General features: G+C 41.9%; 12 protein-coding genes and 1 non-coding gene across 13 annotated transcripts; 6 read left to right on the top strand and 7 right to left on the bottom strand.

Annotated features, from left to right (window-relative positions):
• Positions 1–207: 207 nt before the first annotated feature.
• Positions 208–1,482, top strand: SQS1 (squalene synthetase-like protein; the record flags this gene model as incomplete). Its single annotated transcript, XM_064824231.1, has 1 exon — positions 208–1,482. The coding sequence occupies one exon, from the start codon at positions 208–210 to the stop codon at positions 1,480–1,482; it is 1,275 nt and encodes a 424-aa protein (XP_064677167.1).
• A 230-nt stretch (positions 1,483–1,712) lies between these two features.
• ATC70_004931 (uncharacterized protein) lies at positions 1,713–3,380 on the top strand (the record flags this gene model as incomplete). Its single annotated transcript, XM_064824230.1, has 4 exons — positions 1,713–1,775; positions 1,840–1,981; positions 2,041–2,209; positions 2,270–3,380. The coding sequence occupies 4 exons, from the start codon at positions 1,713–1,715 to the stop codon at positions 3,378–3,380; spliced, it is 1,485 nt and encodes a 494-aa protein (XP_064677166.1).
• A 51-nt stretch (positions 3,381–3,431) lies between these two features.
• Positions 3,432–5,326, bottom strand: ATC70_004930 (uncharacterized protein; the record flags this gene model as incomplete). Its single annotated transcript, XM_064824229.1, has 7 exons — positions 3,432–3,534; positions 3,603–3,726; positions 3,780–4,005; positions 4,060–4,329; positions 4,388–4,547; positions 4,611–5,196; positions 5,254–5,326. The coding sequence occupies 7 exons, from the start codon at positions 5,324–5,326 to the stop codon at positions 3,432–3,434; spliced, it is 1,542 nt and encodes a 513-aa protein (XP_064677165.1).
• A 215-nt stretch (positions 5,327–5,541) lies between these two features.
• On the bottom strand, positions 5,542–7,027 carry ATC70_004929 (uncharacterized protein; the record flags this gene model as incomplete). Its single annotated transcript, XM_064824228.1, has 3 exons — positions 5,542–6,198; positions 6,256–6,637; positions 6,696–7,027. The coding sequence occupies 3 exons, from the start codon at positions 7,025–7,027 to the stop codon at positions 5,542–5,544; spliced, it is 1,371 nt and encodes a 456-aa protein (XP_064677164.1).
• Positions 7,028–7,237: 210 nt separating this feature from the next.
• Positions 7,238–8,898, top strand: ATC70_004928 (uncharacterized protein; the record flags this gene model as incomplete). Its single annotated transcript, XM_064824227.1, has 5 exons — positions 7,238–7,582; positions 7,638–7,866; positions 7,928–8,134; positions 8,195–8,808; positions 8,863–8,898. 5 exons carry the CDS (start codon positions 7,238–7,240, stop codon positions 8,896–8,898), a joined length of 1,431 nt encoding a protein of 476 aa, XP_064677163.1.
• A 20-nt stretch (positions 8,899–8,918) lies between these two features.
• Positions 8,919–9,694, bottom strand: ATC70_004927 (Small nuclear ribonucleoprotein E (snRNP-E) (Sm protein E); the record flags this gene model as incomplete). Its single annotated transcript, XM_064824226.1, has 7 exons — positions 8,919–8,978; positions 9,044–9,091; positions 9,151–9,237; positions 9,301–9,344; positions 9,399–9,476; positions 9,533–9,629; positions 9,692–9,694. 7 exons carry the CDS (start codon positions 9,692–9,694, stop codon positions 8,919–8,921), a joined length of 417 nt encoding a protein of 138 aa, XP_064677162.1.
• Positions 9,695–12,654: 2,960 nt separating this feature from the next.
• On the top strand, positions 12,655–12,728 carry ATC70_004926. The gene has a single exon. It is a non-coding gene; the product is annotated as a tRNA-Val (tRNA).
• Positions 12,729–13,269: 541 nt separating this feature from the next.
• CYC1 (iso-1-cytochrome c) lies at positions 13,270–14,757 on the bottom strand (the record flags this gene model as incomplete). The annotated part of the gene is made up of 1 exon (XM_064824225.1): positions 13,270–14,757. One exon carries the CDS (start codon positions 14,755–14,757, stop codon positions 13,270–13,272), a length of 1,488 nt encoding a protein of 495 aa, XP_064677161.1.
• A 641-nt stretch (positions 14,758–15,398) lies between these two features.
• Positions 15,399–16,034, bottom strand: ATC70_004924 (uncharacterized protein; the record flags this gene model as incomplete). The annotated part of the gene is made up of 1 exon (XM_064824224.1): positions 15,399–16,034. The coding sequence occupies one exon, from the start codon at positions 16,032–16,034 to the stop codon at positions 15,399–15,401; it is 636 nt and encodes a 211-aa protein (XP_064677160.1).
• A 1,289-nt stretch (positions 16,035–17,323) lies between these two features.
• ATC70_004923 (uncharacterized protein) lies at positions 17,324–18,811 on the top strand (the record flags this gene model as incomplete). The annotated part of the gene is made up of 1 exon (XM_064824223.1): positions 17,324–18,811. One exon carries the CDS (start codon positions 17,324–17,326, stop codon positions 18,809–18,811), a length of 1,488 nt encoding a protein of 495 aa, XP_064677159.1.
• A 150-nt stretch (positions 18,812–18,961) lies between these two features.
• Positions 18,962–20,602, bottom strand: LYS1_1 (Saccharopine dehydrogenase; the record flags this gene model as incomplete). Its single annotated transcript, XM_064824222.1, has 7 exons — positions 18,962–19,225; positions 19,283–19,387; positions 19,445–19,740; positions 19,797–20,064; positions 20,121–20,248; positions 20,307–20,355; positions 20,411–20,602. 7 exons carry the CDS (start codon positions 20,600–20,602, stop codon positions 18,962–18,964), a joined length of 1,302 nt encoding a protein of 433 aa, XP_064677158.1.
• A 163-nt stretch (positions 20,603–20,765) lies between these two features.
• ATC70_004921 (uncharacterized protein) lies at positions 20,766–22,099 on the bottom strand (the record flags this gene model as incomplete). Its single annotated transcript, XM_064824221.1, has 5 exons — positions 20,766–21,020; positions 21,087–21,554; positions 21,610–21,861; positions 21,926–22,000; positions 22,052–22,099. 5 exons carry the CDS (start codon positions 22,097–22,099, stop codon positions 20,766–20,768), a joined length of 1,098 nt encoding a protein of 365 aa, XP_064677157.1.
• Positions 22,100–22,552: 453 nt separating this feature from the next.
• On the top strand, positions 22,553–25,862 carry ATC70_004920 (uncharacterized protein; the record flags this gene model as incomplete). Its single annotated transcript, XM_064824220.1, has 5 exons — positions 22,553–23,055; positions 23,105–23,150; positions 23,204–23,432; positions 23,522–23,632; positions 23,695–25,862. 5 exons carry the CDS (start codon positions 22,553–22,555, stop codon positions 25,860–25,862), a joined length of 3,057 nt encoding a protein of 1,018 aa, XP_064677156.1.
• Between the last annotated feature and the right edge of the window lie 65 nt (positions 25,863–25,927).

Here is a 25,927-nt window from a genome sequence, read left to right as displayed (position 1 = left end):
TCCCGAAGACCTCATCTCACTCACATGCTGTCATAATGAGGCAGACACAAGGGGATCATTTCAATTTGAACCTTTTTTCCTTGTCATTTCATGAATCAGTACAAAATTTACCGAGAAAACAATATACATAGATGTCTTTTTCATTTTAGATACTTCATTTTTCTTCTCTCGTACTTATTTTAAATAGTATACACTTGGATTTTAAAGATGAAGGACATTCTTTCGCCAACAACACAACATGCATATCTTGATTTCGATTTCTCAGAATTTATTGACAACAATTTCGACATGTCAAATGACATACTTCCGAACACAAAACCGCTGCTGTCTCCTTCCGTTGTGTCCTCTTCTTCCGTAGCAAGCAACACGCACCTAGATGACTTGTTCTCAGACACGGCTTCCAACAGCAACTATACGCTGGAGCACAGTCCATCTTCCGTCTACCTCAACAATCCCTTGTGGTCCAGCATTGAGGAACTGGCCTACAACACCAGCAAAAAGGAGCAGATCACATCACTGTCTTGCATTGACACGTTTATCAATGACCCCAACAGCGATCTCGTCAAGCTCGTCCAGCAATCGCAGGCAGAGCACGACTTCTTTCAACACTTAATTATTGAAAGCTTGATAAACCAGCCACCACAATACGACTATTACCAACAACAGCGCGTCAATTACGAGGCACAGCAGAGGTATTACCAGGGACAACATGGTGTGGGCTTGACCAGGGCCAATACCTACACCACGCCCCCTCCTCCTCCTCTTTCTGCTCCTACACTTGCCAATCTACCCAAGAAACGAAAGCAAAACCCCACCACCAAGCGAAACTCGGCAAAATCAAGTGCTGCATCACAGTATTCCTCTGCCAACAACACACAGTATACGCACAGCGATCAAGTCAATGCGCAATTACTCAAAGAGCTTATCCGTCAAGCAGGAAGAAACGCAAAGCATCCGATGAACAGCAGCTTGGGCTTTGACATGGCAGCAGCAGCTTCTCTCAACAAAAGCTTGAATATATCTCCTCCCCTTTTTGCTGGTCCTACTGTTCCCTCGACTTCTATGGATCTTCAGCAGTACACATCGCCCAGGATGAACGGAAATTATCCTGCAAATCACAATACGAAAACAGCATATCAAAGCAGTTCCTCGAATAATAGTAGCAGGTACTCGCATCATCTACCTTACAAGATCCAAACCAACGCCACCAGCAAGAAGACCAAACAGCAAAAGACACATTTATATCATCCATACCAGCGATCCTCGTCTTTTGCTAACAGCAGCAGCAGCAGCAGCAACATCATTATGGGAAAACCTTCCATGTATTCATCCGACATGTCTCAAGCGCAATTGTTGGAAATACAGGCAATCTCTCGAGCACAGCAAGACTTTATTCGCGCTCGTGAGCAACAAGAAGCAGAAAAGGGATTGTTGATGAAACATCATCACCATCATCCGCATTCAAAGAAACCAGCTCAATAAGCTCCTGTCACTGTACCAAACTCTATACATATCATCTCACCTACTTACATGTTATATATTTAATTGCTAAAATAAAAAATCTCACCCCCATTATCAATTTCATGCATTCATTCAATTCGCAGGATTTCATCCAATGGATAGTAATGTGGCTTAGTAACTGTAACTTGTCAACATTGAAAAATATTCCAGCTAGACAAAATTAGGCTTTCTCTCCATCCTTTTGATTCAGAATGAAATTAGATGCAAAAGCACTTCGTTACATGTCCTCCGAGGACTTTCGAGTTTTGACAGCTGTAAGAGAGAATCACAAAACACATTATCGACAGACATTTGTATTGACACAGGCATCACATTTAGGTCGAAATGGGCTCCAAAAACCATGAAGTCGTTCCCAGCTCACTTATTGCTCAAATTGCCCAACTGCGCCATGGTGGTGCTCACAAACTTGTAGGCGATTTGGCCAAGAGAAAGCTCATTGCCCGTGTGCAAAACATGAGCTGTAAGTTGTCAACTTTGCTTATAGCTGGGATCTGTTGGACTCATCTTTCTACACATTAGATGACGGCTACCGTTTGACCTATGGTGGTTACGATTACCTTGCATTGAAGACATTTGCCAAGAGAGGCACCGTTTACTCTGTTGGCAATCAGATTGGTGTAGGTAAAGAATCCGATATCTACTTGGTTGCCGATGAAGATGATAATCAGCATGTATTGAAGCTTCAAAGGTAAAGAAGCGGCTGCTGGATGTGTGCTTGGATGCTGTCGTATTTATCGCTCTTCTTTAGACTTGGCCGTATGTCTTTCCGTACCATCAAGTCCAAGCGTGATTACCTGCAAAAGAGAAAATCAGCTTCCTGGATGTACATGTCTCGATTGGCTGCTATGAAAGAATACGCTTTCATGAAAGTGCTGTATGAAAACGGCTTTCCTGTGCCTGAACCCATTGATCAAAGCAGACATTGTGTTGTGATGGGCCTGATTGATGCTTTCCCATTGCGTCAAATTGAGGAGATTGGCAACCCAGGCAAGCTCTACTCTGATTTGATGAGCATGATTGTCAAATTAGCACAATATGGTCTGATTCATGGTGATTTCAACGAATTCAATATTTTGATCAAGAGTGATGGGTCTCCTGTTTTGATTGATTTCCCTCAAATGGTGTCCACCTCTCATATCAATGCTGAGTACTACTTTAACCGTGATGTCGAGTGTATCCGTGTGTTCTTCCGTCGTCGATTTGGCTATGAAAGTGCATTGTATCCTAGATTCACACATGATGTCAACCGTGAATTCAGTTTGGATGTTCAAGTGGCTGCCAGTGGTTTTAGCAAAAAAATGCAAAAGGAGCTGGAAGACTATCAAGAAGAAATCAAGGACATGTCGTCCGATGAAGACGAAGATGATGATGATGATGATAGCGATGAAGAGGAAGAGGAGGAAGAGCAACAGCTTACCAGAGATGATATACCAGAAATGACTGAAGAGGAAAAGATGGAAGAAAAGTTGAGAAATATTCGTCTTGGCAACACCGAGCCCACAACAGAGGAGGAGGGAGAGTCTGAAGACGAAGCTGAAGCATCTCAAGAGGATTCTGACGAGGAGGAACAAGTGGACGAAGAGACAGAATTGGCCAGACGAAGCGAGAAGATTGAAAAGTTGAATAATCGTGATTATAAAGCCCATCGTGATGTGAAGCCCAAGAAAAACACCAAAAAATCAGGCACAGCAGCAGCATCAGCAGCAGCCAAAGAGGAAGCTGTCAAAAACAAAGTTGCGCGTGCGCTCAAGAGTCAGACCAACAAACAAAACATCAAAAACACTCGTGGTAACAACCTCAAAAACAAAGGCAAGAGAAGAGACAAGGCTGACTGTAAAGGTGGTGGCATCTTTGATTAATCCTTCATTCAATTTCATGTATCATATAAATAAAATCATAGAATCTTTATATTACACTTGTGTCTGTTTAGGATCCACTTCGAGTCGTTCTAGCCACTCTTTGAAGTTCTTGGAATCGATTTCATATTCTTTGCCAACCTGGTTTATCAAGGATCTACATGCACGGCAACAGTGTCAGTTCAAGTCGATCTATAAAGACAGTGGGTGCACTCGTATATATACCTTTCTTGCAAATACACGTGTGCCGTTTTCATTTCTTCTTCAATGCGTTCTGCCATGTCCATATTCGCCTTGAGCTTTACTTTTTGTTCCTCAATATACTGCAGTTCCGTGTGCTCAAGGTGATCTAAAGGACGCTTATGAGAAAACGGCCACGCCCAAAAACCACGCTCATCTTACCTCGTAAGGCATCCACGGACTGTATAACATTGTCAATGCCATCATGCACCTCGGGTATGTTTTGTGGTATTGGAATATGTTGTCTGTGCAATGACGATTCCCACTTCTTGACTAGTTTGTCCAATGTCTCTCTGATATCTGTACACACACTTTCCACTGACTCTTTTGACAGGTAGTCTATTGATTCTATTAAATTTACAATTTGAGATAATGCCTCTCCCAGGGACTATAGATATGTGTGAATTTGTCATGTTGATAGCATTAGGACCAGATTACCTACTATGGATGCATGTGGGCTCAGCGTGTTTTTGATGATAGTTGCCTCCTCCAAAGCATGATCTTTGGAAGGGCTCGTGGTGGCCCTGTTGCTTGGCTTGAAGGGTTGCAATCGCTCTAATTGTAGTCTTACTTTCTCCTTTTTGATGCTGTCCATTAACTGTTCGATCTTTTCTCTATTCTCGTCTTTCGCTTGCACTCTACTCTCTCGAATGGCGGTATTTCCAGTCTCGTTGGCATGTATCAAACTATGGAGAGACTGCACAGCTTTTATCTGCATTCTTCGACTTAGTCTGATTCCAAGACAGTAGTTTTTGCTTTTCAATACTTACTATTTTCGTTTCGTAATCCTTCATGATTGATTCTTTATTTGCAGGTGCTTGGAATTCTTTGGATGATGTGATTTCTTCTACAAGAGAGTCAGCTTGATTCATCAGGGACTGTAGCTCGACATTCACTTGCTGAGCGGTCGCTTTGATTCGTATGTTCTTTCTAAAGCAAGAGTGTCAATGACGGCAAAATACGAGAATGCATGCAATACAGACGAACACATACGCTACAGCAGATTGAACCACGGGGTCGACATGAACTTCTCGAATGCGCTGGATCAGGGTGCTCTCTGATTCTCTAATCTTCAGTTCCAATTCATCTTTTCGTTTAGTCAACTGCTCGATCTCCTGTTTCTGTTTGGATGCAGATGCCTGAATGTCCTTGTACTCTTTTGTCTCCAGTATTTGAAAAGCACAGTATTCGGGTTTTGGCATGTCCTTTACATGTTGTAGCAGTGAATTCACCATGTGATACGTCTGCTGTTTGTCGTGCTTCTCTGGTAATCTGTCTATTAAATGTTTGATCTGGTTAATTTCTGCTCCACTGATGAACTTTTGCATCTCGAATTGACGCTTGATGTACAGCTCTAGCTTCTTGCAAATCATGTCAGGTGTTGTCGGTAGTAGCTGGATGAGATCGCGTCTGCGTCTAAGCGGCATCGATGGATTGATTGCATCTGATCTATTGGAAGTAGGTTGCTTTTGTGATTGTGCTGATTGTGTACGTCTATATTGTGCTTGTTTCCGTCTCAATTCACCTAGAGAGCTCTTTTTCACTTCAATTTGGGCTCGAGCTTGGCTTATTCTGGATTCTACAAATACCCTGTCAGTGTACTGCCCCTGATATCGATGCAGAGCGTTCACATTACCAAGGCTTTGTATATCGATTATTTTCTGCTCATTTCTCTTTTTACATTCATAAAGCTTTGACTTGTGGTCCATCGTTTTTTAAAGTCTGAAAAGGGAGAAAGAAAGCAATGCGTTGATGGACAAGAAAACCTTTTTAGTCTTGCTTTCGTTTCACAAAATCTCCGCGCCATGAACATGATGATTACTGTTGGAATGCAATGTGTGCTCATGGTAATGAATTTATTTGAATGACTGGTATTGTAAAAGTATCTTTTCTGTAGGGCCAGTGGTATCGTAGAACAGAAAGGTCATGAAGTGGGATTTTCTGGCTTCGATTTACTAACAGCAGATTTCAACGTGCTGGATATTTGACCAGCCATGTGGGGCGGTAACTGAGCTATCGCTTGTGGCAATAATTGAGCAATGGAAGGTGGCAATGGGTATTTGGTGGGGTCTAGTAGATGCTGGCGTATCGCGTCTTGTAATTGAGATTGAACAACAGCGGAAGGAGAGGGAGACATTGGTGATGTGCTATGAGATGTGGGACTAGAGGAAGGCTTGCATGGGAGATCAGGCACTTGCACTGTTGCTCGCTCTGCTTTTACAGCCACCAATTCCTCCTTGGCATGCTCTTCTTCTTTTACCTGCACAAGATCGCTATCGGACTCTTGCGCTTCTTTTTTGTCCACATTTGCGTTAAATTCATCTTCAAGACCATCATCATCTTCGTCCTCCTCCTCCGTCTGGTGTTCAGCCTCCAATCTCATGCGTTTGTGTGGTAGAGTAGGCGACACTGTATCTTTGGATGCTGAATTTGATCTCTTTAATTTCTTGTAGATTCCTTGTCTAAACTGAGCCTCTGCAACTGCATCGATAGTCCAGAACGCACCTTTACCAGGCTCAGAATCTCTTCGTGGCACCTTGATAAATGCTTTGTTGAGAGAAAGATTATGGCGTATTGAATTCTAAGCAGGAAACAGTAAGCCAAAGCAGTACCATCAGAGTAAATCCTACGGCCTTACCTGCCATCCATTGGATGCCATTTGGTAATACGGGTAATGGGTCGCAATAAAAGTGTAAATGCCATGCAGTGTCATTTTCTTGTTTTTGTCTGAGCTGATGGCTTGGGCAATCAAAGATGCATAAGAGTAAGGTGGCTTGCTATCTTTTGATACGTATTGTGTAATGTCGTCTGCTGGAGACATGGAGTTGGCCCAGCAATCCTCTTTGGGTGACGACAATTGAATAGAGGGTCTCTTTCTCTTGACTTGATGTAGTAGGCGTTTCTTTTCCAACTGCTGTGGTGCTGATATATAGCCAGAGCTTTCGTTCTGTGGAGCTTCTTCTACATCTATGCGTGGCAGTAGAAAGACAAACGACAGGTCACCTATCTGGATCTTTGTTCTACTCGTGGTGCGAGTCAGTGGCGTTGTCTTGGCAGTACAATGGATAGCAAGCTCACCTGTTTTCCAACGGCACAGTAGTCCCCTTTTCAACAAACTGCTCATTGACGAAAGCGCCATTCTTGCCAAATATCATCAATTCAAAGCGCTGCGTTGAGAAATTGTAAAACAAGCGAGCATGCTGTCTTGATACAGACTTGATGTTTCCCAGCGGAATATCCACACTGTCAGGCTTCTTGACCTTTCTGCCCAACGTTACCTGAAGAGTGCGAATGTAGTAGCAGAAATCATCGCTTTCAAGCTTTGCATAGGCCTGAACAGGAGCTGACGATTCCGATGTTTGTTTGTTATCAATGGCTGGTCCCTTTTTTGTTGTTTCAAAAGTGGCCATTCTCCCTGTTTATGTTTTTAGCAAAGAGATAAAGAAGAAACATAAATAGAAAATCCTTCTTGTGTCTTCAAAAAGATATACGGGATCACTTCAGAAAACTGCTTGTGTTTGGGACAGCTGCTTCAAGCTGCTATTTTTGAAAGCCAGGTTGTTTTGCATTTCATGTAAATTTTTTCACTTTCTTCAATAACAACGCGAAGTACTACACACATGGACGAACCGCAAGCGAAACGTGTTCGATTAAGCTCTCCTGAAAAGTCAGTGACAGAAGTTGCAGCCAGCAAAACTGATTCGACAGATCTTTATTTGGACACGATTGATAGACACATGTTGGATTTCGACTTTGAAAAGGTCTGCTCAGTCTCTTTATCACAAATCAATGTGTATGCCTGCTTGACCTGTGGCAAATACTACCAAGGTCGTGGAAAGTCTTCGCATGCCTACTTTCACAGCATGGATAAAGACCACCATGTATTTATCAACTTACAAACATTGAAGGTGTATGTGCTTCCAGATGGATACGAGGTCGACAATGCTTCATTGAATGACATTAAGGTAAGTAGAAGCACAGGATTTGAAGGGCATGCATACTAAAGGTGTCAACATGTAGTATGTATTGAACCCCATTCTGACCAAGGCGCAAGTGCACCAGCTAGATACAACGCTCAAAATGTCGTACGACTTGAACAATAAGAAATACCTGCCTGGATTCATCGGTCTAAACAACGTCAAAGCAAATGATTATGTCAATGTTGTCATTCAAGCGTTGGCTCATATTCCTTCCATCAGAGACTACTTTATACTCGAGGATTTTGAAAAGAAGGGCTCATCTCAACTTGGTATGTTGTATGTTTGGGCAAAAACAAGAGCAATCAAGAACTGACATGGACATTACATTAGTGTGTAGATTCAGTGCTTTAATCAGAAAGATGTGGAATCCAAAGGCATTCAAGGGACAAGTGAGTCCTCACGAGCTTTTGCAGGAAATCTCCAATGCCAGTCAGAAAAAGTTCAAATTGACAGAGCAGAGCAATGCCATTGATTTTTTGTCCTGGTTCTTGAATACGCTCCACAAAGATTTAGGAGGAACTAGAAAGAAGAACAGCAGTAAGTATCGGCCACCATCTTTAGATGCCAGATTGGATCTAATAACTCGAATTCTGCTAGGCATCATTTACAAGAAATTCCAGGGCGAAGTTAGAGTGGAATCTCAAGATTTTGGATCTGCTGGAGCACCTACTGAGAAAGAGGCATTGCTATTATTCGACGAAGCCAAAGAGATCAAATCCGCAACCTCACCTTTCCTGTTTTTAGCTCTCGATCTGCCCCCAGCACCCTTATATCAAGATGAAAAGGACAAGGAAATTGTGCCTCAAGTGCCATTAACGACTATTCTCGCCAAATTTGATGGCCACAAGGTGCAAGAAGTAGCAAATCAAATGAAAAGATACAGCATCACTCGTTTACCACAATTCCTCATTTTCCACATTAAACGATTCAACAAAAACAGCTGGACCAGCGAGAAGAATCCAACCATTGTCAATTTTCCCATCAAAAACTTGGATGTATCTAATTTCACAACAGATCCAGATGCTGAAAAACTAGGAGATCATTATGATTTGTTGGCCAACATTTGTCATGAAGGTAAACCTGATGCAGGCAAAGGAACATACAAGGTTCATGTGCGTCATCGAGGTACGGGTCAATGGTATCAAATTCAAGATTTGATTGTAGAGGAAATCATGCCGCAAATGATTTTTATGTCGGAAAGTTACATCCAGGTAAAACAAATCAAGTCTATCGTGTTACACTGTGTATATTAACCATCGAGATAGATCTGGGAGAGAAAAAAGAATACAACAAAAGCATAAAATGTGAATAAAGGATATCTCTAAAGTCGCTTTTTGAGAAATTCATCTGTTAAGCTGTCAGCCTCACGAATATCGAAATCCTAATGAATTGTCATGAGGATCAATGGCGCATAAAAAAAAAAAACATCCAACATGATATCCTTACTCTCATGATATCAATCTTTTCTTGGAGGAATGTCTTGGCTGATGCGTACTATCGGTTGCAAGTGTGTCAAGTAACCAATCCCACGCTAATCAATGTGTAGCACTTACAAGCATATTAATCTCGGCCTTGGCTGTAGATGGGGACCAGTAAATGAACACAAGAGGAAAGTTGGTTCTTCCATCCCCATGCTTCAACTAGGCACACAGTCGTTTTTAATCACCTTAAGCTTGTATCTTAAGCATCTTTCCCTCACTTACCTCGTAACTCAAAATGATGAAGCGAGGCGTATTCTCCGGTAATTCTATAAGTTCACGTCAACAAATCGGACTCGATAGACATTACAGATAACAAATACCTTCTACCAAATCCTCCAATGTAATATCATCATACACCTCATCCTCAACAATCTTCAAAGTCTTGCGATCAATTTGCACTATTGTCCACATCAATGTACCTCTCTCGTTTGCAAGCCATTTCAGAAACACTTACAAACAAAAGCTGCGTTTCCACTCTCATATTTAGCAAAACGAAAATCCTTGATCTTTTGCACCAAGTCGGCATCAATTTCGCAGGTGGATGTGGCACTCTATCGGACCAAAATAATGATTAGGCGACAAGAGCTCTCTTTGCTTCTACGGTCTAAAGTACCATCGTATGTGATCAACTATTTAGTAATGGAAAGAACTTTGGGGTTTTTTTTATTAGTAAAATTCAAGGTTTTTAAACCAAACTGATTTCGCGGAAGTTGAAACAATGATACTGACCATGGTTAAGTACAGCCTATTCACTTCGATTTCGTGAATGCAAGTTGAATTCGTAAAACCTGACATCATAAGCCGGATCGTGCGCTGCTCACTGTGTTTTTGTAGTGTCAGGCTTTATTGTCATCCTCTTGTCTGCATGCTTGGATTCAATATATGCTTTTCTAGTACAGATGCGTTTTTCATCCCTCAGTCGTTTTTTACTGATGATTCCTTTCTTCGGCATGAGTAAATAATATGACGATCAGCATTCTCTGATATGTAAGTAAAGCTACCAGTATTTGTGCAATCACAGTTTCGTGTTTTGTGATGGAAAGCAGTTGAATTAACGGCTGATTCAATATTGATTTTGCTGTGGTTAATGGAGGTGCATCCTTTCTCTATTGTTAGAGCTGCAGTACCATACATTCCTCCATAGACTTCTCCTAACTTCATGACTAAGATACATTCACTGTATAGGGATCAGGGCTTTAATTATCAAAAAGACTTTGAAGATATCTTACTGAACACCTGCAATAACGGTTATATGTTTGAGACAATATCAGTAATTTGCATCTCACTACACCCATAAAACACTGCTGTGCTGAAATATGATATGGTCTCACATTTCATTCATTAATTTAACAATATTTAGTAATAAGCACGTATAACAACCTTCCTAAAATCAATTAAACAAGTCTATAGCACATATCTGGTTTGATGTGTAAGTATTCCCTTTTTCCTCAAACAATTCCTCATGCCATTGAACACAACACGAGTATCAATTGACATTTCCTAATTAGAAAAGTGCAGTAAAATTTTCGGATTCCGATTTCGAAGTTTTGTTTGATTTGAACCCCCGCTCTTGTCCTCTAAACGATGGTGCAACTGAAATTTGCGTAGGTAGCATGGTTGTTGAGAAAAGGGAGATTTTAGAAAATAGTTCATTTTGAATAGATGCTGCTAGTAAAACTTTTTAAATTACTATATGAATGTGTGATGTACGTGTAGTGAAAGTTGTAGAAGAAACGTTTTTTGACTAGGGCATGCTTGATGTGTGGTTATTGAAGGTGATGCCAATGAGTAATGACAGAAAATGTTCCAAATGATCGATTTTCAAAAGGCCATATCTCTGAATTTTACTAAATAAACGAGAGATTCAAACTTAATAACTTCTGTTTCTTTTTCAATTTTCTATACGATGGTATGGTTATTATAGATAAATAAAAAAAAACTAAATATCCCCTGCTTGTAGCTCATAAAATATATGATTTTGAACAAATCTATGAAGAGAACGTATATCTGGTACTCGAAACCCTTATATTATAATGAATATAACGTAGAGCTACCGAATGGTCTTTGTTTTGTGCGAATCAAGGGAGTATTTGTCGAGATATGGTCAAAAAAGGGTATCATGCTAAATCATGGATTTTTCTTCAAAATCTACGTGTGATAGCAAGCAAAAAAATTGGGTGACCTTTTTTTGGTCAGGGCAATATTGCCAATATTTCATGATAGAGTTATGCCAGAGCTTCAAGCAATAGCTCATTCGATAGGAAATTTTTTGGTCTACAATGTTTAGTAATGTTTAATAAAATGTTTTGATGACAGATACTGATTAATCTTTAGGAAACAGTCAAAAGATTGCAAAAACAATCGTGCCAAGTATCAGGTGAATAATGTATACCAGAGACTTGATATGGGTACCATTGTATTCTCCTTTGGATTCTCTACAAGTTTCATATAAGTTTGAGGGGGTGGTTACTATTAAGAAACGCGTAATTTGAAGGTCGATAGATTTCGGAATCCTCTGGGTCATCATTCAGAACAATAGAAATTGAAGCTCCGTTTAGTCTTGGCATGTGTACACGACACATTATGAATTTGACCGAGCATTTTAAAAATCAGAGCGTACGAAAAGGGCCATATTAACTTGCTGGTTTCAAGTTATCAATAGATACTTGACATGATGGAGAATCTTGTTGTCAAGAAGTGTTAAGCACAAAGAATAAATGGATTATGATTTGTAATAACTTATAAAAAATGTTTGATATCGCAAAAACAAAAAAAAAGACTTATTTGAATAAGATCAGACTTAAAAACTAAAGATTTACTGATGAAGACAAGAGTTATATTTATCCTAAATTCTGGATGCCAAAGTAGCAATTTATCTTGTACAACGCTTATCACATCGTGTGAACCTCAGCATCTAGATAGCTGAGATTTACTTATTATCATAGCTTGTCCATTTTTTTGCACAACACAGACATATCTACCTATCAAGAACACCTTAATCTTTATAGACATTTGTAGTCTTTTTGGCACAACAGGAGGTTCAAAATGAAAATAACAATGTTTTGATAAAATACGCCAGGGCAACCGGTAGCGCGAGCGACCGTTTCGCAGGGTGACACCAAAGCGAAGTAAAGGCGGAGAACCATCCTAAGCGTAAACACTCGTATATATTTCAGAGGTAGAACCCAACGACAACAACAACGCAATTGCAACAATTGCAAAAAAAATTGCTGTAAAAATCTATATATTTGCATCTGACATACCTGTCGTGCCTAAATTTAGGTTTAAGCCAGATTTGAAGAAAGCGACTAAAAGGCGTCAGCGTATACTACTCGAAGATTCTGGAAACTGATAGCAGGCATTGATCTAATTATCAGTTGCTATATCAAGTACTATATCTACTCGAAAGTTCCATTGATTAAGTAATTATCGATAGTAGAAATAGTATAAATATAAGTTGTAAATGCAATCAATAAACAGTATCTTCAAACATAATCTCAATCTAATAGTTACACTCTAAGTTATTTGTTAACTCCTACCATTGCATCTATCTATCAAGACGACATACCAACTAATGGTTCTGTGGCGTAGTTGGTTATCGCGTCGCCTTTACACGGCGAAGGTCTTCGGTTCGAACCCGGATAGAATCATTTTTTGCCACCTCAATGAGGGTAAACAATTAACCGATCATATTGAACGAAGGTGTCGAGATGTGAGATAAAATGGTCGTATTACCTTTTGAACAGCTTTAATGTATATACTTGTTGTACATGCACAGTAAATGTGAGCCTTTGGTACACTTTTTTTGAATGTTAATTTAAATGTGATGATGTTGGTGTCGATTGATTTGATGTCAAGACTGAGATGCCCATCAGAAAGCAAGCCTCGAGTTTAAAAGATGTTTTCTATTTTTGCCTTCAGTGTCTCCTGTGGTTCTACTTTAAGGGTACAATTTTAGAGGTTCTTCTCAATTATCTAAATGTGATCAGCAAGTTCCACTCTTGGGCAAATCTGTAATTGACTGTGAAGTATAACTTTTACTTGAAAAACTTTATCGCAAATAACTTTATCAGCAAAACTGTCGTAAAAAAAAGTGATTCTTTTATTGAAATATGTTACAAAATTTACTAATATTACAGTAATGGTATAGATATGATTGATTGAATTTCAGAGTTTTGATAGTAGACCAGGTTAAGCAGTCTTTTCAAAACCACGGACAATGTCCTCGAGAGAGCGACCCTTGGTTTCAGGAACCTTAAAGTAGGTAAAGACGAAGGCAAGAGCGGCAACACCAGCAAAGATAGCGAATGAGTAGCCCTTGATGCCATCAAAGATCAGAGGGAAACATTGACCAATCAAAAAGTTCATGGCCCAGTTGACAGCAGTGGCAATGGCACCAACAGCAGAGGAAGCATAGACAGGTGTCAGCTCAGAGGTCATCATCCAAGGAATGGGTCCAACACCAATGGCAAAGGCAACTACATAACCAAAGACAGAGACAATCAAGAGAGCACCCAGGTTGTAGACATAGCCAATGATCAAGAGAACAGAGAAAATACAAGCACCAACTTCAGCAATCATGAGCAAAGGACGACGACCCATACGATCAATCAAAATCAAAGACAAGATGGTAGAAGCAAAGTTGACGACTGTGGTGACAATGGCCATGTACTTGGACATTTCAGCATTGAAAGCCATGTTGAAGATGGTGGTAGAGTAGTACATGACAGCGTTCATGCCAATCAATTGTTGAGTAACGTGGAGAGCAATGACAGTCAGAGCAATGCGGCGGATAAGAGGATCAGTAAAGATTTGAATCATGTTTATAGGAGAGCGAGCACCTTCATCTTGAGTAATAACACCCTCTTCGATTTGATCATCAAATGACTTTTTGTCTTCAATAGAAGCAGCATCAGCACCAACAATAGCCTTGGCAGCAGCAGTGCCCAATTGACCTTCAACCATACCGTAGAATTCCTTGTCAATGTTGGAGTTGGGACGAAGTCTTTGGAGGTTTGCTCTGGCTTCTTCAATACGGTTGATAGAGACAAGATAGCGAGGAGATTCGACACAGCCGGCCATCAGGAAGAATTGAGCAATAGCAGGGATCGCAACAATAGCATAGTTGATTCTCCAGAGAGGCACACTAGCAAGAGGAAGGCCGATAACAGAAGCAAGCAAGATACCAATCACAATAGCAAATTGGTTACAGGTACCCATGGTACCACGAGCCTTGATAGTAGAGACTTCACCGACATAAGTAGGAGTAGACAGAGAGCCAAGACCACAAGAAAGACCACAGAAAATACGACCGATAATGAACATGGCAGGATTGACAGCGACACCGATCAACAGGGCACCAATGATCCAGCCAATGTTGTTAAAGATGATGGTCTTTTTGCGGCCAAATTTAGTCTGAATAGCACCGCCAAAGAGACCGCCGATCAAACCACCCACACAGAAGGAGGCAACAGCGAAACCCCAGAGAGCATTGTTCATGGGAAGACAATCAGGGAAGGCTTTACTAGCCACATGAGCAGCACCATTTTCACAGGCATGAGTCACTTCACCAGGCACATTGGCAGAACCAATAACCCAGCCGTTACTAAAGGAGCCGAGACAAGAAATGATTACACAGTATACCATGTAACCTGGCATTTTGAGTTCAGTAGAATCCATTATAGTAGTAGTAGTAGTAGTAGCAGTAGTAGTAGTAGTAGTAGTAGTAGTAATAGTACGAATTTAGAAGGATGAATGTATTGAAATGTCAAAGAGAGAGAGAGACAGAGAGAGAGACTTGTTTGTTGTATAAAATCGATGAAATGATATTGAATAATGAAGAGTGGAAAGGGCCATATATCGGTTCCTTATATACATGATTTTCATAATGCAATTGAAGTTTTCTAATAATGTGGACCCTTCATTTCTCCAGGAAGTTTCTTATTTTCCATCCACATCTTTGAAACAGCGATGACACGATGTTTTGCTTCAATGTTTCAAACTACTATGGTGTTTTTATTTGATTGAAATCTACTCTACGGACATTTCTGAAAAACAGAAAAATTCAACATGATGCTCGGTGATGCAACTTATATACTTAGAATCTCAATGCTTCGACGCATAAGAACATCATATGCCGTATAGCTCTTTAACAATTACTTAGCAAATGAATGATGCCTATTTTCGGAAGGCATAAAACTTTTCTCATTGGAAGGATTTCATAGCTCGAGTGAAAAATCAGGCAATCATACGCTACGTTCAGGCACGCTATACAAGAAAAATTCATTGGCTTGAGTGTTTATGGTATGTTTATTGAGAAATCAAGGAGTAATTCCACATACACCTTGGACACAGGTATCGAGACAATCATCACTATGGTTACAGCAGGCACCTGTTGCACCGCCTCCGTTTCTTTGTCCACTGTAACCAGAGACGCATGCGACACCATTAGTAAATGAAGGGATGTAAGTAACTGTGGTAATACTGACAGTCAAGCCACTGTTAGTAGTGCTGGAGGCAACATTTGCAGCTATAGAAACAGGGACTTCACCAACAGGCAGCGCGGCAGGGGTAGCATTACCGCAAATATACTCTTTGTACACAGATGTCTTCTCAGCCAAGACACAATTGAGAACTTCTTCAGAATCCAGCACAGTGAGATAGTGCAATACTCGGTTGTTTCCGTGAAGAGACACTTTCTCGACTCCATCGCAGCCATGAAAACCTGATTTCTTTCCATAGATGATAGAGTTTTTATCTTGAAATGGGTTTGTGTTGACGCGGCATTTGATCTCGCTCGAGTCCACTCCGTTGAATTCAATCTTTGTCAGCTCTGCCCAGAATGTGCCGTCTTTTCTTGGTGCGTATTTCTCTCTCACTGTCCAATAAGCCTCGGTGTGATGAACCAAGAGAAGTAAAGCTACTGCTGATAACATGAGATAGGCGTTTGCAAACATTTTAAACTAGTAAACCAAAAAGAACAACGCAATAAGATTGCAACTTGAGCGTATTCATATTTAAACATTCCATATGTTACTGGATTTGGGTGGCTAAATAGACGCATATCTTTCCATTTGAACCAAACAATGGGCTTCAGCATTGACAACAAACAAATAGAGAAGGCATCGAGTGATAGTCGGTATCCATATAATCAACTCTGAAAGCTAGTATCAGGTTTGAATGCTGCGAGAACTAGCAGTATGAACAAATAAAGCATAAAAGATGGATCAACTAATATCATACACGTAATACATTGATGCAAGCCATGCTACTACGTGATGGCTGGCTCATTTTAATGAGATTAATAGGAAGCAAGTGATCGATTATCTACTAAAGAAAATCCTTGTATTTATAGTATCATACCAGACTATAATATGTCAATCAAAGGGTTTGGGCTTATAATGAAACTGATCTACCAACTCACTGCTACCGTATTTGCACAAGCAACGATGCACTCTAGTCAATGTTTGAGTAGATATTTTAATAAATGCGTATTCAATTGGGATCAATCCGAGTATTTGCATGTACAAGCCAAGCGGCGCAATCGGAATTCAGGTCTTCACTATAGATTCCACGGAAAGCTAGAAACTTTTTACGATCAAGTAATGAAGTGTGGAGTACAATTGGGAGATCGAATGATTTACATCAACTGCCTCCATTTTCCCCACCAATCATCCATTGCGCCCTTAATCTGAGCTGACCATTTGAACCTTCCAAACCAAGAAAAGCGCGTTGAAGATCGCCTGATACAGAATCATGTACAATGTTGCATTTTGACAGCTGCATGTGGTGTTGATGTATACATATTACAGTTAAACGACTCGATTTCGCCATATATGCAAAGCAAGATTCACAAAACATTCTTTTTTTCTGTAACTACAGGTTTTGCAATAATTGTTTGCTCAGGACACACCATGGATGTTCTGAAACATATGCAAAATCGTATGTTTGGCTTTTAAGACAAACATGGAAAATAAGAAAAACTGGTTTTCCTGCGATTGAAGGGTCCACATTATTAGAAAACTTCAATTGCATTATGAAAATCATGTATATAAGGAACCGATATATGGCCCTTTCCACTCTTCATTATTCAATATCATTTCATCGATTTTATACAACAAACAAGTCTCTCTCTCTGTCTCTCTCTCTCTTTGACATTTCAATACATTCATCCTTCTAAATTCGTACTATTACTACTACTACTACTACTACTACTACTACTGCTACTACTACTACTACTACTATAATGGATTCTACTGAACTCAAAATGCCAGGTTACATGGTATACTGTGTAATCATTTCTTGTCTCGGCTCCTTTAGTAACGGCTGGGTTATTGGTTCTGCCAATGTGCCTGGTGAAGTGACTCATGCCTGTGAAAATGGTGCTGCTCATGTGGCTAGTAAAGCCTTCCCTGATTGTCTTCCCATGAACAATGCTCTCTGGGGTTTCGCTGTTGCCTCCTTCTGTGTGGGTGGTTTGATCGGCGGTCTCTTTGGCGGTGCTATTCAGACTAAATTTGGCCGCAAAAAGACCATCATCTTTAACAACATTGGCTGGATCATTGGTGCCCTGTTGATCGGTGTCGCTGTCAATCCTGCCATGTTCATTATCGGTCGTATTTTCTGTGGTCTTTCTTGTGGTCTTGGCTCTCTGTCTACTCCTACTTATGTCGGTGAAGTCTCTACTATCAAGGCTCGTGGTACCATGGGTACCTGTAACCAATTTGCTATTGTGATTGGTATCTTGCTTGCTTCTGTTATCGGCCTTCCTCTTGCTAGTGTGCCTCTCTGGAGAATCAACTATGCTATTGTTGCGATCCCTGCTATTGCTCAATTCTTCCTGATGGCCGGCTGTGTCGAATCTCCTCGCTATCTTGTCTCTATCAACCGTATTGAAGAAGCCAGAGCAAACCTCCAAAGACTTCGTCCCAACTCCAACATTGACAAGGAATTCTACGGTATGGTTGAAGGTCAATTGGGCACTGCTGCTGCCAAGGCTATTGTTGGTGCTGATGCTGCTTCTATTGAAGACAAAAAGTCATTTGATGATCAAATCGAAGAGGGTGTTATTACTCAAGATGAAGGTGCTCGCTCTCCTATAAACATGATTCAAATCTTTACTGATCCTCTTATCCGCCGCATTGCTCTGACTGTCATTGCTCTCCACGTTACTCAACAATTGATTGGCATGAACGCTGTCATGTACTACTCTACCACCATCTTCAACATGGCTTTCAATGCTGAAATGTCCAAGTACATGGCCATTGTCACCACAGTCGTCAACTTTGCTTCTACCATCTTGTCTTTGATTTTGATTGATCGTATGGGTCGTCGTCCTTTGCTCATGATTGCTGAAGTTGGTGCTTGTATTTTCTCTGTTCTCTTGATCATTGGCTATGTCTACAACCTGGGTGCTCTCTTGATTGTCTCTGTCTTTGGTTATGTAGTTGCCTTTGCCATTGGTGTTGGACCCATTCCTTGGATGATGACCTCTGAGCTGACACCTGTCTATGCTTCCTCTGCTGTTGGTGCCATTGCCACTGCTGTCAACTGGGCCATGAACTTTTTGATTGGTCAATGTTTCCCTCTGATCTTTGATGGCATCAAGGGCTACTCATTCGCTATCTTTGCTGGTGTTGCCGCTCTTGCCTTCGTCTTTACCTACTTTAAGGTTCCTGAAACCAAGGGTCGCTCTCTCGAGGACATTGTCCGTGGTTTTGAAAAGACCGCATAATCAGAGATGTCACTTGCTACTCTCTACTTGTACTTTTAGCTTCTATTAAATCCATAAATACCCCTTTCAATAAATAAATCAACAATTTTTCCATTAAATTTAATAATGTACAAAAGCAAGTTTATTGATGCATGTCTAAAAAAAAGTGGTCTAAAAAGCGATTTGATGCAAGCCATTAACTAACGAGTCAACGACGTCTGGTTGATATTGTTGTTGATAGGGTTGATGACGATACGAATGTTGATAGTGTTGTTGTTGTTGCTGCTGCTGTTGAGGATGGTCGGGCTCAATGTCCATCGGTTCAGCAGTACTGTCCTCCTCCTTTTCCACCTGCACCTCCTCTCTTCTGCTTTTTCCTATTAAAGAATACGGCCAAATCGCACGTCTGACAGCACTATATGAAGCGACCAGTAACTGCAAGAAGAATCAGCACAAATGCCAAATATCCTGTATCAAAGCTGGGTAACTTACACTGCAGTAAACAACAAGAACAGCCACTTCCATGGTTCGATTCGCATCCATTGCAATCAATGCAAATAGCGCCCATCGTAACAAGATCAACACTTTTTGTACATTCTAACACACACAGCCATCAATCACTGACACACACGCACACATTCGAGCAAACTCTACCTTGTAAACGCTGTAATTCTTCAGCTTGTCCGCAGCTTCTTCTATCAGCAAATGGTGCCAGTTTCTGAGAACAAAGGACAGACTTGTCATCAACACCAAAATGATCACATGTTGATAGCTCATGTCCCAATAGCAAGACTCGTCCGTTCTTGAAAACACACATCGCACAGGATCGAATAAGGTGGTACTTGTGTCAGAGAGATAGTCCATCCATTCTTGTAGTATGTCAGGCTGGTGTAATTGCAGCACCTTACTGGAAACGTTGAAATGTGTGTTCTGTGGGTGGTATACAATGCCTACCACAATCATTAGCCATGCCCAAAACGCTGGTGACGGGAGCGAGACTACTTACAAAAAACGCCAAAGAGAATGGTCCAAGCATGAACCAGCAACCATGCACATCCTCTCAGTCTGTGTGCATGTCGTGGGGGTCTAGCGAGTGTCTGAGGCTTTGCGCTTTCGATCAAAGAAGCAGTGAAGCGCATTCTTTTCATGTATTCTCTTTGCTCTTCATTCAGTTTTGAGATTTTTTGCTGGCATTCGTTGCATAGCTTGTAGCGTTGATGCAGCTTGGCCTTGTATTCATCGACACTATTGAATTTGATCTGGTAAGTGGGGTCCTAGATGTATTGTTCAGTCGTCTTTTCGCAAGAAGAACAGGCATTCAGCAGCTTACTGATTCATCTGGGATGTAGTCTGCCAAGTAGCGATAGATGATTTCTTGATTGGCAACACAGTCAGAACACAGTGTTTTAGATGAGTTCTTGCGAATGGAGCTTGGGGTTCTTTCAATGGAGGGTATGTCTGTAAAGAGCTGTCAGTGATCGTGCGTGTTAAAAGTGTGCTGAATGTCACAACATACGTCGAGTGCTGGATGCTTCAAACACTGTGGGATCAGCAATCTCTCCTTTCTATACATGTGTGAGTGAGTGCGATTGGATCCAGTAGCGCTTGTGCACGAATTACCTCGTCTCTGATATTCGTGCTCTCACACAAGTTGCAATACCAATGTTTGACTGTATTCTTGGATCCTGGAAGCAAATAGGAATCCTGACAGCAATACCAGCAATTCACTTTCTGCGGCGAGACTCCAAATCCAAGTGTGGTCAAGATCTGCTGTGTTAGAGAGGGCTTCTTGTTGGTGATATGGCGATTCATCCAGCGTAGAATTGAAAAAGAAAGCGAAAGAAGAACAACAGGTGCTTTTAGAGCTCCAACGACTCAATTAAATCTCAAACAAAAAAAAGACATGGTGGTGGGTGTACTACCAGTGGATGATCATGCTATAAAAACAGAAAAGAACAATAGCTCATGTATTTTATTAAGGGGTATTTCCTTCCTTCATCAGATAACGCATCAACTCGGACACCAATTTAACATTAATACTGTTGCCCAGTGTTCTGTATTTTTGCTTGATGGTGCTGGTGTCTGGAAATGAGAATTCTTGAGGAAAGCCCATTAGATTAGAGACCTCTCTTGGACTAAAGTATCTCAGTTTCAAGGTACGTAGCAGCTCTAGCTGCTTGTCCTCGTCCACGCCCTTGAATGTCATTGCTTTGGAAAAGACGCCTGCAGTCTATCATTGTGTGGAGAGATGGCTGTGAGTCGGGATCCCTTGTGGTTTGGCAGTACCTATACTTACATCCACATCTTGGTTCATCTGCAGAATAGACCCTGTCCCCTGAGCATAGTGAAAGTAACCCTTGGTGAAGCAACAGCTGCGATGTCCATCTGGCTTCACAATGTCAAACACATGGCTGTTCTTGGCCAGCACCTTATCAGGCACCAAATACTGCTCATACTGGCTATCGTGCTCCAAGTATTTTGATAGTGGATCCACAGGAGTGACAGATTCATCGACCAGTTTCTCCTCGTCCGTGATGCCTCGTGTATCGATAAATTCAGTCGACATGTGTGTTGACAGTGGAATGTAGCCAATGATGGTGCCTGTCACAGGCTTTGCAAATGTCAATGGCTTTAGTTTGGCTAATAAATAGTATCTCATTCGAGAGTTGGGGATGCCCAGCTGTAGAGGTGTTAGGAGGAATTCCTGAAATGTGTAGTCGCAGTGGGTCAGCTTGTCAACAAGCATGTCTCTAGAGTCAGATTCCTGTTGTCGTGCCACTTTAGTTTGGGATAGACTTAAGCTAGCACAGTATCATTACCTCGAATCCCTTGACGTTTTCCACCAAGATATACTTTGGCTTGTGCTCCATTTCTCCCAGTACGTTGAGCAGATGCAAAAAGCTCTTGGCACGAGCATCCACACTGCCTTGTTGAAGGCCGATACGAGTGTAAGGTTGACAAGGAGGCGACATGGTCCAGATATCAGCAGCGAGGGCGTCGTAATGCTTTGCTGACAGTGTTTCTATCAAATTTTGTCCCACTGTTTTGGGATCAAAGTTGTGTCTGTAGATCTAATATGGTTATATCAGTTGTCAGCAACTGGAGAGTCGCGCCCGCGAATGATAAATCCCTTACTTCGTTGGCTACCGTGTTGATATCAAATGCCTTGACAATCTCCACATCCCAATCAGCCAGCTTGGCAGCATAATGCTAAGAAATATGAGTTGCTGTCGCCACATGTGATGCAAAATCAGCCCGTACCATGCCTCCAATACCAGAGTAAAATTCCAACTGACGCAATGGTGCCATGGTTATAGTGTGCAATCCACAAAAGAAGAAGGTATTATCTGTGTCACATATTGACAGGCCTGCCACCTCCTTTCAATTGTGGCTTTTCCCGACCATCGTGGATCACAAAACCCCGTGGCCCCAGTTCGATCTGGTACATGCAATTAGCTCAGCAAGGCTATTGTATGAGCTTCATAACTTGTTGAATCTAATCGACTCTTGACTTTTTGTCTATACAGGATACTGGAGCATGTTAGATGGCATCCAAGTAACCCAATCAGAGCCTTGATCTTCTACCATACTCGACCACACAGACGCTGTCATTTTGCATGACATGGCGGACTCTTGTTTTGTGATCTAGTCATAATTGCAACGTGAGAGAGTGAGAGAGCGAGCGAGAGAGCTGTCAATGCAATTTCCCTCGCAATTTATTTTTCCGCAGATAGCAATGACAGAAACGACCCTTTCATATAAATGCCTTTCACAATCGGTTCTATGGCTGAAGAACAATGGAACTTTTCGTCGTCTCAATGGCTTGGACTCATGATAACAGGAGCAGCAGCAGCAGCAGTGTCCTTTATATCCAATGGCTGTGTGCTGATATTGCATGCATTCATGACCTGGTATCGTCCAGTCGTCGTCAATCGATTATCACTGCGCATGATTGTTGTTTCCGTCGTATTCAACATGGTGTATTGCGCATGCCAACTCGTCACCGACGATATCTCTAATCAATCCAGCGCATGTCGAGCCATTGCCTATGTGATGATTGCGGCAGATACCATGGCTTGCATGTGTCTGGCCATGATCGGCTTGAATCTGGTCATGATATTCGTGCTCAAGGTGTCACGATCCATCAAGATTGAGATCCTGTACTATCTGATTGTGCTGGCATCCGGCGTCACTGTGTGTCTGGTACCAATCTACCTGGGTTCACCCAAAGGTCCCAAAGACAAACAAGAAAAAGCGTCGTGCTGGTAAGCATCTTTGGTAATGGAGTGTGTTGAATCTGACGTCTTTCTCCAGGTATCACTATTACTTTAACGGTCGCATCCATAACATATTCAACTGGGTAAGCATATGATACACACGACAGCGACTTGAAGCGACCAACACAGCTCTTAGATGTGGTACTATGCTTGGCTGCTCTTTTCTTCTGTATTCGCAGCTCTCTGTGCTGCCATCTCGATTCGGTTTGTGGTCAAGAAGCAAGAGAACTTTAACGGTGCACTCGACATGTTTACCAAGCGGAACCAAAAAGACCTGCACACCATGGCCGTCATCAAGCGATACGCCGCAGACAACACGGACGTATTCCAGAAAATCGCCAGGCGATGTATCTGCTATCCCATAGGTAAAACAAGAATTGACATATTTAGAAAGAAAGCGTGTCTCTCATGTGTATTTTCTCCTTCTCCTTCTCCCCAACTACACTTTATCTAGTACCATTGATATCCAAGTCGTGGGGTGTTGGCATTGAGATTGCAGCTACTCAACAGGCCCCTGTCCCGTACGCAATTTATGTCATTGACCGTGCCTTTTCCTGCTTACTAGGTATTTCTCGTCTGTGTCATACAACAGCAAATGCTAATATAACGTATGGCTGAATGACTTAGGGTTCATGATAAGTTGCATTTATTTCACAGACCCTGCCATCAGAGCAGTGGTCAAAGAGTCCATTCATAAACTCAAGCAGCGCTATGTGTACGACTATTTCAGCATCAAATACCTGCCAGGAAAAGATCCAGATGTCCAAGCTGCATCACAATACCCCAAGATACTCAAAATTGTGCCTGTTACTGATGATATAGACCGCACACCGGAATACGTACAAGAGGTGAGAAATCGATACTTTAGTCAGGACTTGGAGGTACACAGACAGGAAGACGATACAGTACGCATAGAGGGGTTCATGCTGGATCCGCTGGATCACCACACTATTGACCCCACCCAGTTCCACTCAAGACCGCCATCGCACAAGCCAGATGTGCCTACCATCACCATTCAAACAGCACACCACACATCCGACAGGGAGACGTCTCCAGATGAACGACAGTACAGTGTATTGAATGCGACATCTGTCAATGGCAATACATACACGCCGAATGAAGAGGCTGATGTCACCGATTCCAAGCGTCGACACTCCACAACCAGAGGAAAGACAATCCCCATGCACCGAGTCGACAATACGATTGATTTAGGCGTCAATATGAACCGAAAGGGCCAATACAGCAACCACCAGCACAGGTATCTAAAGTACACAGAAAAGGTAGAGACACTTGTGCCATACAAGTTTCCTTTCATGGCAAGAATGATACATTGGGTGCTTGTCAACCTATTCAGAGTCAAGGAAGCAAAAGCACATCGTCATGACTGGAACGACGATGACAGCAATGATGATGATTTCTGTGTAAAGTCAAGTAGACATCAAGATGGCCCAAGCAGAATGTTCCGCGATTATACAGAAAGCTCGGATCCAGAGTCGCCCAAGCAGGTGCGCAGAAATGACTCTATCATTTTCTCTCCAGACTTTGAATTGAAGGGTGTTCCGCCCTTGCCCAAAAGACCGCCACTCTACACGCAGCAGCGCGATACGGGCTCCACATCGTCCATGAATGCAAGCAGATCACAAGCAGAGGGCTCATCAACAACCGATATGACAAGAAGGAGATCGATGTCTGACATGCTATTCCCTCGCAGCGGAAGTGTTACAAGGTACACTAAAAGTCTGAAAGAAAGAAGCGAATCTCCCAAGTTTCCATTGCGAAGAGCGTCATCTATCAGTGTTGCGACTTTGCAGCGAAATCGAGCCAACAAGAAGCCAATGAAACCTGAAAGCATACAAACATTGCCACCACTAAGCAATATTGATCCAGAACAAAGCGCAACATCCAACAGCAGCAGCAAACCAAGCACCGGCCTCAGTAAAATGCTGACTCGAGGGAGATCCATGTCATTCAGCTGGAGTCGATTGACCAACGTCAAGGGAAAGTACGCCTTGTCTGGATCTCCACTGAACCTAGAGAAGCCACTGAAAGCGACCAAATATGCAGACAGTACGTGCAGTGCAACCAACCAGAGCCGTCAGGATGTATCAAGTGTTGGTGACGGTGGTGGTGGTGGTGCTGGCCAAACACAATCAAGAGCCATGGGCGACGCCCCTCATCAAGACCCCATCCCCATGGTGGACATGGATGTGGATCATCATAGCATCGATATACCTGAAGAACCTGAACTCTCATGCTACCCAAAAGAGCTATCGCCTCGACCTCGTTCTCAATACAAAAAACCGCGTACCATCTCCAAATCGCTCATGCAAGAAAGACGAGAATCCACTGCCTCCGTCTCGCCCAATAGCAGCCATGTCATGACTAAAGCTGCTAACAGACTCAGTAAGCGAAAGCAGCAGAATCGACGCAGTTCTATCATTTCAGACAAGGAGCAATCCTTGTATTTGAACGAGCTGTTTTATGGTGCCACATCTGCCTATCAGCAAATACGGGATTTAGAGAAGGTTACGCTCAAGCACGATTCCATGCAGTCAGAGCTGTCTCGCTTTGAATCCGACAAGAAATCACCAGACATCAAGCGCATCTCTGACTTGTCCATGGATCAGCAGGAAGGGTTTGCTCAAGGCCACACTTCCATCGAGTTCATTTCCAACTGGCAGGAAAGCAATATCAATGACGACTCGAACCGCATCATGGACATTTCTGAGCCATGGGATTTACGACAACAACTCAAGCAGCAATTTGAGTTAGCAGACGATATTGCACACATGTAAAAAATAATAATAGTAATAATAATAGTAATAATAATAAAGTAGCTCTATTGATACAACTTATCCGT

The sequence above is a fragment of the Mucor velutinosus genome (genome assembly GCF_035048745.1).
Source record: "Mucor velutinosus strain NIH1002 chromosome Unknown tig00001542, whole genome shotgun sequence".
In the NCBI taxonomy this organism is placed as follows: domain Eukaryota; kingdom Fungi; phylum Mucoromycota; class Mucoromycetes; order Mucorales; family Mucoraceae; genus Mucor; species Mucor velutinosus.
This window is presented reverse-complemented; position numbering and strand designations above follow the sequence as displayed.